Source organism: Oncorhynchus masou, chromosome 32, assembly GCF_036934945.1.
Source record: "Oncorhynchus masou masou isolate Uvic2021 chromosome 32, UVic_Omas_1.1, whole genome shotgun sequence".
NCBI lineage: Eukaryota > Metazoa > Chordata > Actinopteri > Salmoniformes > Salmonidae > Oncorhynchus > Oncorhynchus masou.
Window position 1 is genome coordinate 18,697,719 of NC_088243.1, and position 14,624 is coordinate 18,712,342.

At 42.8% G+C, this 14,624-nt stretch overlaps 1 protein-coding gene across 1 annotated transcript in view; it reads right to left on the reverse strand.

The window, feature by feature from the left end:
- Positions 1 to 14,624, reverse strand: part of LOC135525662 (rho GTPase-activating protein 5-like) — an 80,495-nt gene that overhangs the window by 9,208 nt on the left and 56,663 nt on the right. The window contains exon 5 of the mRNA XM_064953417.1: positions 9,131 to 9,262. Coding sequence (XP_064809489.1) covers positions 9,131 to 9,262 — 132 coding nt within the window. The remainder of the gene's footprint in view (positions 1 to 9,130; positions 9,263 to 14,624) is intronic.

Genomic DNA, 14,624 nt, shown 5'->3' on the forward strand with positions numbered 1-14,624 from the left:
ACAGAGAGAGAGAAGTGTGTAGACATACAGAGAGAGAGAAGTGTGTAGACATACAGAGAGAGAGAGATACAGATACATACAGAGAGAGAGAGAAGTGTGTAGACATACAGAGAGAGAGAGAAGTGTGTGTAGACATACAGAGAGAGAGAGAAGTGTGTAGACATACAGAGAGAGAGAGTGTAGACATACAGAGAGAGTGTGTAGACATACAGAGAGAGAGAGTGTGTATACATACAGAGAGAGAGAAGTGTGTAGACATACAGAGAGAGAGAAGTGTGTAGACATACAGAGAGAGAGAGAGAGAAGTGTGTATACATACAGAGAGAGAAGTGTGTAGACATACAGAGAGAGAGAAGTGTGTAGACATACAGAGAGAGAGAGAGAGAGAGAGAGAGAGAGAGTGTGTATACATACAGAGAGAGAAGTGTGTATACATACATACAGAGAGAGAGAAGTGTGTAGACATACAGAGAGAGAGAGAGAGAAGTGTGTAGACATACAGAGAGAGAGAGAAGTGTGTATACATACAGAGAGAGAGAAGTGTGTAGACATACAGAGAGAGAGAGTGTGTATACATACACATACAGAGAGAGAGAAGTGTGTAGACATACAGAGAGAGAGAGAGAGAGAAGTGTGTATACATACAGAGAGAGAGAAGTGTGTAGACATAGAGAGAGAGAAGTGTGTATACTTACACAGAGAAAGAGGGAGAGAGAGAGAGAGAAGTGTGTAGACATACAGAGAGAGAGAGAAGTGTGTAGACATACAGAGAGAGAAGTGTGTAGAGATACAGAGAGAGAGAGAGAGAGAGAGAGAGAGAGAGAGAGTGTGTATACATACAGAGAGAGAAGTGTGTAGACATAGAGAGAGAGAAGTGTGTATACTTACAGAGAGAGAGAGAGAGAGAAGTATGTAGACATACAGAGAGAGAGAGAGAGAGAGAGAGAGAGAGAAGTGTGTATACATACAGAGAGAGAGAAGTGTGTATAAATACAGAGAGAGAAGTGTGTAGACATACAGAGAGAGAGAGAAGTGTGTAGACATACAGAGAGAGAGAAGTGTGTAGACATACAGAGAGAGAGAGAGAGAGAGAAGTGTGTAGACATACAGAGAGAGAGAGAGAGAGTGTAGTTATACAGAGAGAGAGAAAGTGTGTAGACATACAGAGAGAGAGAAGTGTGTAGACATACAGAGAGAGAGAGAGAGAGAGACATACAGAGAGAGAGAGAAGTGTGTATACATACAGAGAGAGAGAGAAGTGTGTAGACATACAGAGAGAGAGAAGTGTGTAGACATACAGAGAGAGAGAGAGAGAGAGAGAGAGAGTGTGTATACATACAGAGAGAGAGAGAAGTGTGTATACATACAGAGAGAGAGAGAAGTGTGTATACATACAGAGAGAGTGTGTATACATACATACAGAGAGAGAAGTGTGTAGACATACAGAGAGAGAGAGAGAGAGAGAGAAGTGTGTAGACATACAGAGAGAGAGAGAAGAGAGTGTGTATACATACAGAGAGAGAGAAGTGTGTAGACATACAGAGAGAGAGAGAGAGAAGTGTGTATACATACAGAGAGAGAGAAGTGTGTAGACATACAGAGAGAGAGAGAGAGAGAGAGACAGAGAGAGAGAAGTGTGTATACATACAGAGAGAGAGAAGTGTGTAGACATACAGAGAGAGAGAGAAGTGTGTAGACATACAGAGAGAGAGAGAGAGAGAGAGAGTGTGTATACATACAGAGAGAGAGAAGTGTGTATACATACAGAGAGAGAGAAGTGTGTAGACATACAGAGAGAGAGAGAGTGTGTAGACATACAGAGAGAGAGAAGTGTGTATACATACAGAGAGAGAGAGAAGTGTGTATACATACAGAGAGAGAGAAGTGTGTAGACATACAGAGAGAGAGAGAAGTGTGTAGACATACAGAGAGAGAGAAGTGTGTAGACATACAGAGAGAGAGAAGTGTGTAGACATACAGAGAGAGAGAGAGAGAAGTGTGTAGACATACAGAGAGAGAGAAGTGTGTAGACATACAGAGAGAGAGAGAAGTGTGTATACATACAGAGAGAGAGAGAGAGTGTGTAGACATACAGAGAGAGAGAGAAGTGTGTAGACATACAGAGAGAGAGAGAGAAGTGTGTAGACATACAGAGAGAGAGAGAGTGTGTATACATACAGAGAGAGAGAAGTGTGTAGACATACAGAGAGAGAGAGAGTGTGTATACATACAGAGAGAGAGAAGTGTGTAGACATACAGAGAGAGAGAAGTGTGTAGACATACAGAGAGAGAGAGAGAGAAGTGTGTATACATACAGAGAGAGAAGTGTGTAGACATACAGAGAGAGAGAAGTGTGTAGACATACAGAGAGAGAGAAGTGTGTAGACATACAGAGAGAGAGAGAGAGAGAGAGAGAGAAGTGTGTATACATACAGAGAGAGAAGTGTGTAGACATACAGAGAGAGAGAGAGAGAAGTGTGTAGACATACAGAGAGAGAGAGAAGTGTGTATACATACAGAGAGAGAGAAGTGTGTAGACATACAGAGAGAGAGAGAGAGAGTGTGTATACATACAGAGAGAGAGAAGTGTGTAGACATACAGAGAGAGAGAGAGAGAGAGTGTGTATACATACAGAGAGAGAGAAGTGTGTAGACATACAGAGAGAGAGAAGTGTGTATACATACAGAGAGAGAAAAGTGTGTATACATACAGAGAGAGAAGTGTGTATACATACAGAGAGAGAGAGAGAAGTGTGTAGACATACAGAGAGAGAGAAGTGTGTAGACATACAGAGAGAGAGAGAGAGAGAGAGAGAGAGAGAAGTGTGTATACATACAGAGAGAGAGAGAAGTGTGTAGACATACAGAGAGAGAGAGAGTGTGTAGACATACAGAGAGAGAGAGAGAGAGAGAGAGAGAGAAGTGTGTATACATACAGAGAGAGAGAGTGTGTATACATACAGAGAGAGAAGTGTGTAGACAGAGAGAAGTGTGTAGAGAGAGAAGTGTGTAGACACAGAGAGAGAGAGAGTGTGTGTAGACATACAGAGAGAGAGAAGTGTGTAGACATACAGAGAGAGTGTGTATACATACAGAGAGAGAGAAGTGTGTAGACATACAGAGAGAGAGAGAGAGAGAGAGAGAGAGAAGTGTGTATACATACAGAGAGAGAGAAGTGTGTAGACATACAGAGAGAGAGAAGTGTGTAGACATACAGAGAGAGAGAAGTGTGTAGACATACAGAGAGAGAGAGACATACAGAGAGAGAGAAGTGTGTAGACATACAGAGAGAGAGAAGTGTGTAGACATACAGAGAGAGAGAGAAGTGTGTATACATACAGAGAGAGAGAGAGTGTGTAGACATACAGAGAGAGAGAGAAGTGTGTAGACATACAGAGAGAGAGAGAAGTGTGTAGACATACAGAGAGAGAAGTGTGTATACATACAGAGAGAGAAGTGTGTAGACATACAGAGAGAGAGAAGTGTGTAGACATACAGAGAGAGAGAAGTGTGTAGACATACAGAGAGAGAGAAGTGTGTATACATACAGAGAGAGAGAAGTGTGTAGACATACAGAGAGAGAGAAGTGTGTAGACATACAGAGAGAGAGAAGTGTGTAGACATACAGAGAGAGAGAGAAGTGTGTAGACATACAGAGAGAGAGAGAAGTGTGTATACATACAGAGAGAGAGAGAAGTGTGTAGACATACAGAGAGAGAGAAAGTGTAGACATACAGAGAGAGAGAGTAGACATACAGAGAGAGAGAGAGAGAGAGAGAGAGAGAGTGTGTATACATACAGAGAGATACAGAGAGAGAAGTGTGTAGACATACAGAGAGAGAGAAGTGTGTAGACATACAGAGAGAGAGAGAGAGAGAGAGTGTGTATACATACAGAGAGAGAGAAGTGTGTAGACATACAGAGAGAGAGAAGTGTGTAGACATACAGAGAGAGAGAAGTGTGTAGACATACAGAGAAGAGAGACATACAGAGTGTGTAGACAGAGAGAGAAGTGTGTAGACATACAGAGAGAGAGAGAGAGAGAGAGAGAGAGAGAAGTGTGTATACATACAGAGAGAGAGAAGTGTGTAGACATACAGAGAGAGAGAAGTGTGTAGACATACAGAGAGAGAGAAGTGTGTAGACATACAGAGAGAGAGAAGTGTGTAGACATACAGAGAGAGAGAGAGAGAAGTGTGTATACATACAGAGAGAGAAGTGTGTAGACATACAGAGAGAGAGAGAGAAGTGTGTAGACATACAGAGAGAGAGAGAAGTGTGTATACATACAGAGAGAGAGAAGTGTGTAGACATACAGAGAGAGAGAGAAGTGTGTAGACATACAGAGAGAGAGAAGTGTGTAGACATACAGAGAGAGAGAGAGAGAGTGTGTATACATACAGAGAGAGAGAGTGTGTAGACATACAGAGAGAGAGAAGTGTGTAGACATACAGAGAGAGAGAGAGAGAGAAGTGTGTATACATACAGAGAGAGAGAAGTGTGTATACATACAGAGAGAGAAGTGTGTAGACATACAGAGAGAGAGAAGTGTGTAGACATACAGAGAGAGAGAAGTGTGTAGACATACAGAGAGAGAGAAGTGTGTAGACATACAGAGAGAGAGAGAGAGTGTGTAGACATACAGAGAGAGAGAAGTGTAGACATACAGTAGACATAGAGAGAGAGTGTGTAGACATACAGAGAGAGAGAGAGAGAGAGAGAGAAGTGTGTATACATACAGAGAGAGAAGTGTGTAGACATACAGAGAGAGAGAGAGGTGTGTAGACATACAGAGAGAGAGAAGTGTGTAGACATACAGAGAGAGAGAAGTGTGTAGACATACAGAGAGAGAGAGAGAGAGAAGTGTGTAGACATACAGAGAGAGAGAAGTGTGTAGACATACAGAGAGAGAGAAGTGTGTAGACATACAGAGAGAGAGAGAGTGTGTAGACATACAGAGAGAGAGTGTGTTCTGTATACATACAGAGAGAGAGAAGTGTGTAGACATACAGAGAGAGAGAGAAGTGTGTAGACATACAGAGAGAGAGAGAGTGTGTAGACATACAGAGAGAGAGAGAGTGTGTGTAGACATACAGAGAGAGAGAAGTGTGTAGACATACAGAGAGAGAGATAGTGTGTAGACATACAGAGAGAGAGAGAGAGAGTGAGAGAGAGAAGTGTGTAGACATACAGAGAGAGAGAAGTGTGTAGACATACAGAGAGAGAGAAGTGTGTAGACATACAGAGAGAGAGAGAGAAGTGTGTATACATACAGAGAGAGAGAAGTGTGTAGACATACAGAGAGAGAGAAGTGTGTAGACATACAGAGAGAGAGAGAGAGAGAGAGAGAGAAGTGTATACATACAGAGAGAGAGAGTGTGTATACATACAGAGAGAGAGAAGTGTGTAGACATACAGAGAGAGAGAGAGAGATAGAGAGAGAGAGAAGTGTGTATACATACAGAGAGAGAGAAGTGTGTAGACATACAGAGAGAGAGAGACATACAGAGAGAGAGTGTATACATACAGAGAGAGAGAGAGTGTGTGTACAGACATACAGAGAGAGAGAGAGTGTGTGTAGACATACAGAGAGAGAGAAGTGTGTAGACATACAGAGAGAGAGAAGTGTGTAGACATACAGAGAGAGAGAAGTGTGTAGACATACAGAGAGAGAGAAGTGTGTAGACATACAGAGAGAGAGAGAGAGAGAGAGTGTGTATACATACAGAGAGAGAGAGAAGTGTGTAGACATACAGAGAGAGAGAGAGTGTGTAGACATACAGAGAGAGAGAGAAGTGTGTAGACATACAGAGAGAGAGAGAGAGAGAGAGAGAGAGAGAAGTGTGTATACATACAGAGAGAGAGAAGTGTGTAGACATACAGAGAGAGAGAAGTGTGTAGACATACAGAGAGAGAGAGAGAGAAGTGTGTATACATACAGAGAGAGAAGTGTGTAGACATACAGAGAGAGAGAAGTGTGTAGACATACAGAGAGAGAAGAGAGAGAGAGAGAGGTGTGTATACATACAGAGAGAGAAGTGTGTATACATACAGAGAGAGAGAAGTGTGTAGACATACAGAGAGAGAGAGAGTGTGTATACATACAGAGAGAGAGAGAGAGAGAGGTGTGTATACATACAGAGAGAGAGAAGTGTGTAGACATACAGAGAGAGAGAGAGTGTGTACATACATAGAGAGAGAGACATACAGAGTGTAGACATACAGAGAGAGAGATAGAGTGTAGACATACAGAGAGAGAGAGTGTGTATACAGAGAGAGAGAAGTGTAGACATACAGAGAGAAAGAGTGTGTAGACATACAAGAGAGAGAAGTGTGTAGACATACAGAGAGAGAGAGAGTGTGTAGACATACAGAGAGAGAGAGAGTGTGTAGACATACAGAGAGAGAGAGAGAGAGAGAGAGAGTGTGTAGACATACAGAGAGAGAGAAGTGTATACATACAGAGAGAGAACATACAGAGTGTGTACATACAGAGAGAGAGTGTGTATACATACAGAGAGAGAGAGAGAGAGTGTATGTGTAGACATACAGAGAGAGAGAGAGTGTGTAGACATACAGAGAGAGAGAAGTGTGTATACATACAGAGAGAGAGAAGTGTGTAGACATACAGAGAGAGAGTGTGTAGACATACAGAGAGAGAGAGAAGTGTGTAGACATACAGAGAGAGAGAAGACATACAGAGAGAGAGAAGTGTGTAGACATACAGAGAGAGAGAGTGTGTAGACATACAGAGAGAGAGAAGTGTGTAGACATACAGAGAGAGAGAGACATACAGAGAGAGAGAGAAGTGTGTATACATACAGAGAGAGTGTGTAGACATACAGAGAGAGAGAGAAGTGTGTAGACATACAGAGAGAGAGAGAAGTGTGTAGACATACAGAGAGAGAGTGTGTAGAGAGAGAGAGAGAGAGTGTATACATACAGAGAGAGAGAGTGTGTAGACATACAGAGAGAGAGAAGTGTGTAGACATACAGAGAGAGAGAGAGAGACATACAGAGAGAGAGAGTGTGTATACATACAGAGAGAGAGTGTGTAACATACAGAGAGTGTGTAGACATACAGAGAGAGAGAAGTGTGTAGACATACAGAGAGAGAGAGTGTGTATACATACAGAGAGAGAGAGTGTGTAGACATACAGAGAGAGAGAGAGTGTGTAGACATACAGAGAGAGAGAGAGTGTGTAGACATACAGAGAGAGAGAGAGAGACATACAGAGAGAGAGAAGTGTGTAGACATACAGAGAGAGAGAAGTGTGTAGACATACAGAGAGAGAAGTGTGTAGACATACAGAGAGAGAGAGAGAGAGAAGTGTGTAGACATACAGAGAGAGAGAAGTGTGTAGACATACAGAGAGAGAGAGTGTGTAGACATACAGTGTGTATACATACAGAGAGAGTGTGTAGACATACAGAGAGTGTGTAGACATACAGAGAGAGAGAGAAGTGTGTAGACATACAGAGAGAGAGAGAGAGAGAGAAGTGTGTATACATACAGAGAGAGAGAGAGTGTGTAGACATACAGAGAGAGAAGTGTGTAGACATACAGAGAGAGAGAGAGTGTGTAGACATACAGAGAGAGAGAAGTGTGTAGACATACAGAGAGAGAGAAGTGTGTAGACATACAGAGAGAGAGAAGTGTGTAGACATACAGAGAGAGAGAGTGTGTAGACATACAGAGAGAGAGAAGTGTGTATACATACAGAGAGAGAGACATACAGAGAGAGAGTGTAGACATACAGAGAGAGAGAGAGAGTGTGTAGACATACAGAGAGAGAGAGAGTGTGTAGACATACAGAGAGAGAGAGAGAGTGTATACATACAGAGAGAGAGAAGTGTGTAGACATACAGAGAGAGAGAGAAGTGTGTATACATACAGAGAGAGAGAGAGTGTGTAGACATACAGAGAGAGAGAGAAGTGTGTATACATACAGAGAGAGAGAGAGAGAGAGAGAGAGAGAGAGAAAGTGTGTATACATACAGAGAGAGAGACATACAGTGTGTAGACATACAGAGAGAGAGACATACAGAGTGTGTAGACATACAGAGAGAGAGAAGAAGTGTGTATACATACAGAGAGAGAGAAGTGTGTAGACATACAGAGAGAGAGAGAGAGTGTGTAGACATACAGAGAGAGAAGTGTGTATACATACAGAGAGAGAGAAGTGTGTATACATACAGAGAGAGAGAAGTGTGTAGACATACAGAGAGAGAGAGAGACATACAGAGAGAGAGTGTGTATACATACAGAGAGAGAAGTGTGTAGACATACAGAGAGAGAGAAGAAGTGTGTTCTTGAGTGGCTCAGCCAGAGCCCGGACTTGAACCCGATCGAACATCTCTGGAAAGACCTGAAAATAGCTGTGCAGCAACGCTCCCCATCCAACCTGACAGAGCTTGAGAGGATCTGCAGAGAAGAATGGGAGAAACTCCCCAAATACAGGTGTGCCAAGCTTGTAGCGTCATACCCAAGAAGACTTGAGGATGTAATCACTGCCAAAGGTGCTCCAACAAAGTAAAGGGCCTGAGTCCTTATGTAAATGTGATATTAGTGTTGCCATCCCCACAGCCTCCACAATGGATCAGTCCACTCAGACAGGCTCCAATCACACAGGTGTCTTGTACACCATTCATTTTAAAAAAATGTTTTGATAATGCTTGACTAAAGAAATCTCGGTCGACCAACAGCATATTGATTAAACAAGGAAGGAAGTGAAAGAGAAAGGGGGGAGACAGAGAGAGAGGGAGATAGAAGAGAGACAGAGATAGATAACTGGTTGAACCCCTCTTCTCTAGTTGCTGTTTGTGATTTAAGGGAGAGGTCTGAGGCGCTGGGTGTCAACCCTCCCCACAGCTAGTAGTTATTGAGTCAGGACATTGGTCTCTATAGACCAGACATGGATTGATAAAATATTTTTTTTTTTCAATAGCATTTTGTTGAGCCTGCCTGAGAATGCCAGATGGGCAGGGTTTGATCTGCCACTGTTGGGAGTATTACAGTGGGCAAGCTTAACCAAGTGTAGCTAAAAGCATTTGAAAGAGACACAATACTATCTGAACCCAGGTCAGGCCTCCAGAGAATGTGTAGCTAACAGTACAGTATAGTACTCACTGGCTGCCTCCACCAGCTCTGGGTGCAGGGTGTAGGGGATGAGAGGGTCAGGTAGGTCAGAAAAAAAGGCCTTCAGAGCCCCCGCCACAGCATTCACAGCCACATCCATCACTATCAGGTCCATACTGTGGTCTGTAGGGAGAGAGAAAGGGAGACAGGGTTAGATTGGAGGGGGGTACAGAGACAGAGAGAGGGGAGAGAGTAAGAGGGAGAGAGAGAGGAGAGGGAAGAGAGTAAAGTGAGAGAGTAAAGGGAGAGCGAGAGGAGAGAGTAAGGAGAGAGGAGAGGGAAGAGAGTAAAGGGAGAGCGAGGGGAGAGAGTAAGAAGGAGAGAGAGGAGAGGGAAGAGAGTAAAGGGAGAGCGAGGGGAGAGAGTAAGGAGAGAGAGGAGAGGGAAGAGAGTAAAGGGAGAGCGAGGGGAGAGAGTAAGAGGGAGAGAGAGGAGAGGGAAGAGAGTAAAGGGAGAGCGAGGGGAGAGAGTAAGAGGGAGAGAGAGGAGAGGGAAGAGAGTAAAGGGAGAGCAAGGGGAGAGAGTAAGAAGGAGAGAGAGGAGAGGGAAGAGAGTAAAGGAGGAGCGAGTAAGAGGGAGAGAGAGGAGAGGGAAGAGAGTAAAGGGAGAGCGAGGGGAGCGAGTAAGAATGAGAGAGAGGAGAGGGAAGAGAGTAAAGGGAGAGCGAGGGGAGAGAGTAAGAAGGAGAGAGAGGAGAGGGAAGAGAGTAAAGGGAGAGCGAGGGGAGAGAGTAAGGAGAGAGAGGAGAGGGAAGAGAGTAAAGGGAGAGCGAGGGGAGAGAGTAAGAGGGAGAGAGAGGAGAGGGAAGAGAGTAAAGGGAGAGCGAGGGAGAGAGTAAGAGGGAGAGAGAGGAGAGGGAAGAGAGTAAAGGGAGAGCGAGGGGAGAGAGTAAGAAGGAGAGAGAGGAGAGGGAAGAGAGTAAAGGAGGAGCGAGTAAGAGGGAGAGAGAGGAGAGGGAAGAGAGTAAAGGGAGAGCGAGGGGAGCGAGTAAGAATGAGAGAGAGGAGAGGGAAGAGAGTAAAGGGAGAGCGAGGGAAGCGAGTAAGAGGGAGGGAGAGAGTAAGAGGGAGGGAGAGAGTAAAAGGGAGGAGGGAGGGGAGAGGGAAGAGAGTAAAGGGAGAGCGAGGGGAGAGAGTAAGAAGGAGAGAGAGGAGAGGGAAGAGAGTAAAGGGAGAGCGAGGGGAGAGAGTAAGAGGGAGGGAGAGAGTAAAAGGGAGGAGGGAGGGGAGAGAGTAAGAGGGAGGGGAGAGAGTAAGAGGGAGGGGGAGAGTAAAAGGGAGGAGGGAGGGGAGAGAGTAAGAGGGAGGGAGAGAGTAAGAGGGAGGGGAGAGAGTAAGAGGGAGGGAGAGAGTAAGAGGGAGGGAGAGAGTAAACGGGAGGAGGGAGGGGAGAGAGTAAGAGGGAGGAGGGAGGGGAGAGAGTAAGAGGGAGAGAGAGAGTAAAAGAGAGGAGGGAGGGGAGAGAGTAAGAGGGAGGGGAGAGAGTAAGAGGGAGGGGAGAGAGTAAGAGGGAGGGAGAGAGTAAGAGGGAGGGAGAGAGTAAGAGGGAGGGAGGGGAGAGAGTAAGAGGGAGGGAGAGAGTAAGAGGGAGGGGAGAGTAAAAGGGAGGAGGGAGGGGAGAGAGTAAGAGGGAGGGAGAGAGTAAGAGGGAGGGAGAGAGTAAAAGGGAGGAGGGAGGGGAGAGAGTAAGTTGGAGGGAGAGATTAAGAGGGAGGAGGGAGGGGAGAGAGTAAGAGGGAGAGAGAGAGTAAAAGAGAGGAGGGAGGGGAGAGAGTAAGAGGGAGGGAGAGAGTAAGAGGGAGGAGGGAGGGGAGAGAGTAAGAGGGAGGAGGGAGGGGGGAGGGGAGAGAGTAAGAGGGAGAGAGAGAGAGTAAAATGGAGGAGGGAGGGGAGAGAGAGTAAAAGGGAGGAGGGAGGGGAGAGAGTAAGAGGGAGAGAGTAAGAGGGAGGGAGAGAGTAAAAGAGAGGAGGGAGGGGAGATAGTAAGAGGGAGGGAGAGAGTAAGAGGGAGGGAGAGAGTAAAGGGAGGGGGAGGGGAGAGAGTAAGAGGGAGAGAGAGAGTAAGAGGGAGAGAGAGAGTAAAAGAGAGGAGGGAGGAGAGATAGTAAGAGGGAGGGAGAGAGAAAGAGGGAGGGAGAGAGTAAGAGGGAGGGGAGAGAGTAAAAGGGAGGAGGGAGAGAGTAAGAGGGAGAGAGGGGGGAGAGTAAGAGCGAGAGAGAGAGGAAAGAGTAAGAGGGGAGAGAGAGGGGGGAAAGCGAGAAGGAGAGCGGGAAGAGTAAGAGGGAGAGAGAGAGGAAAGAGTAAGAGGGTAGAGAGGGGAGAGAGGGGGGAAAGCAAGAAGGAGAGGGGAGGAGTAAGAGGGAGAGAGAGTTGGTGAGAGAACAAGATAAAGAGTGGTGAGAAAAGGAAGAGGCTGAGAGAGAACGAGCTGGTGAAAGCAGGACAGGGCCTAAGATGAACTGACAGCTGTCAGAGTAGATCTCTCTCCCAGAGAACGGAAAGGGAAGAGGGAGAAAAATGCACTTAATTCCCCAAATTCCTGTGGTGAAAGAAGTGAGGGAGTGAGAGTGAGTGAGAGTGAGTGAGTGAGAGTGAGTGAGAGTGAGTGAGTGAGAGTGAGTGAGAAAGAGTGAGAAAGAGAGAAGGCAGTGGCTCGTGGCTTCGGTAAACAGTGTCTCGTGGATAGGAAGTCATTTGGCCACTTGATGGAAGGAAGATCTTTCCACCCAGCCCCTTTACACAGCTCGATGGCTCCCCCCGGGGAAATACAGCCAACCAGTGAGTTTACGCAGTAATTCAATCCAGGCTAAATACATCAAATTGATTGCTTGTGTAAGTCAAGCTATAAGGCAAATTGGAGTCATTTTGACTTGGTCCGGGCGTATTTAGAGACCATATTTACTGCACTACACTGCAACCAGTATTTATAACTTCTAAATGTATAACAAGAGGGAGGGGAGGATCCCACTGCAGCTGAGTGGAGATTACATCCTTGTCTAAATCATATTATAGGACATTCCCAGAACTCCCTCATTAGCAGGTTAATACAATCAGCCATCCACCGTATGTTATAAAACTTCCATTCACAGTCATTCAGATATATTTGTGTATGAAATGAAACAGTTAGGAGAAAAGTCCTTGGGAAGAGTCATTATTGGTTTTCCCAACCAATCACTTTCACTCTCTGACGTCTTACTGAACCAGTGTGATCCTGTTCAGTTTCGAAAAAGAAGAAACGTGAGCTTGTAAAGATAATAAGGAAAACAGAGAGCTTGTAAAGATAATAAGGAAATCACTGATCTTGTAAAGATAATAAGGAAAACACTGAGCTTGTAAAGATAATAAGGAAAACAGAGAGCTTGTAAAGATAATAAGGAAAACACTGATCTTGTAAAGATAATAAGGAAAACACTGAGCTTGTAAAGATAATAAGGACAATGGAGAGCTTGTAAAGATAATAAGGAAAACACTGAGCTTGTAAAGATAATAAGGAAAACACTGAGCTTGTAAAGATAATAAGGAAAACACTGAGCTTGTAAAGATAATAAGGAAAACAGAGAGCTTGTAAAGATAATAAGGAAAACAGAGAGCTTGTAAAGATAATAAGGAAAACACTGAGCTTGTAAAGATAATAAGGAAAACAGAGAGCTTGTAAAGATAATAAGGAAAACACTGAGCTTGTAAAGATAATAAGGAAAACAGAGAGCTTGTAAAGATAATAAGGAAAACCCTGAGCTTGTAAAGATAATAAGGAAAACAGAGAGCTTGTAAAGATAATAAGGAAAACACTGAGCTTGTAAAGATAATAAGGAAAACAGAGAGTTTGTAAAGATAATAAGGAAAACCCTGAGCTTGTAAAGATAATAAGGAAAACAGAGAGCTTGTAAAGATAATAAGGAAAACACTGAGCTTGTAAAGATAATAAGGAAAACAGAGAGTTTGTAAAGATAATAAGGAAAACCCTGCGCTTGTAAAGATAATAAGGAAAACAGAGAGCTTGTAAAGATAATAAGGAAAACAGAAAGCTTGTAAAGATAATAAGGAAAACAGAAAGCTTGTAAAGATAATAAGGAAAACAGAGAGCTTGTAAAGATAATAAGGAAAACAGAAAGCTTGTAAAGATAATAAGGAAAACAGAAAGCTTGTAAAGATAATAAGGAAAACAGAGAGCTTGTAAAGATAATAAGGAAAACAGAGAGCTTGTAAAGATAATAAGGAAAACAGAAAGCTTGTAAAGATAATAAGGAAAACACTGAGCTTGTAAAGATAATAAGGAAAACCGAGAGCTTGTAAAGATAATAAGGAAAACAGTGAGCTTGTAAAGATAATAAGGAAAACACTGAGCTTGTAAAGATAATAAGGAAAACAGAAAGCTTGTAAAGATAATAAGGAAAACACTGAGCTTGTAAAGATAATAAGGAAAACAGAAAGCTTGTAAAGATAATGAGGAAAACACTGAGCTTGTAAAGATAATAAGGAAAACCGAGAGCTTGTAAAGATAATAAGGAAAACAGAGAACTTGTAAAGATAATAAGGAAAACAGTGAGCTTGTAAAGATAATAAGGAAAACAGTGAGCTTGTAAAGATAATAAGGAAAACACTGAGCTTGTAAAGATAATAAGGAAAACACTGAGCTTGTAAAGATAATAAGGAAAACACTGAGCTTGTAAAGATAATAAGGAAAACAGTGAGCTTGTAAAGATAATAAGGAAAACACTGAGCTTGTAAAGATAATAAGGAAAACACTGATCTTGTAAAGATAATAAGGAAAACACTGAGCTTGTAAAGATAATAAGGAAAACAGAGAACTTGTAAAGATAATAAGGAAAACACTGATCTTGTAAAGATAATAAGGAAAACACTGAGCTTGTAAAGATAATAAGGAAAACAGAGAACTTGTAAAGATAATAAGGAAAACCCTGAGCTTGTAAAGATAATAAGGAAAACACTGAGCTTGTAAAGATAATAAGGAAAACACTGAGCTTGTAAAGATAATAAGGAAAACAGAGAGCTTGTAAAGATAATAAGGAAAACACTGAGCTTGTAAAGATAATAAGGAAAACAGTGAGCTTGTAAAGATAATAAGGAAAACACTGAGCTTGTAAAGATAATAAGGAAAACAGAGAGTTTGTAAAGATAATAAGGAAAACCCTGAGCTTGTAAAGATAATAAGGAAAACAGAAAGCTTGTAAAGATAATAAGGAAAACAGAAAGCTTGTAAAGATAATAAGGAAAACAGTGAGCTTGTAAAGATAATAAGGAAAACAGAAAGCTTGTAAAGATAATAAGGAAAACAGTGAGCTTGTAAAGATAATAAGGAAAACAGTGAGCTTGTAAAGATAATAAGGAAAACACTGAGCTTGTAAAGATAATAAGGAAAACTGAGAGCTTGTAAAGATAATAAGGAAAACACTGAGCTTGTAAAGATAATAAGGAAAACAGTGAGCTTGTAAAGATAATAAGGAAAACACTGAGCTTGTAAAGAT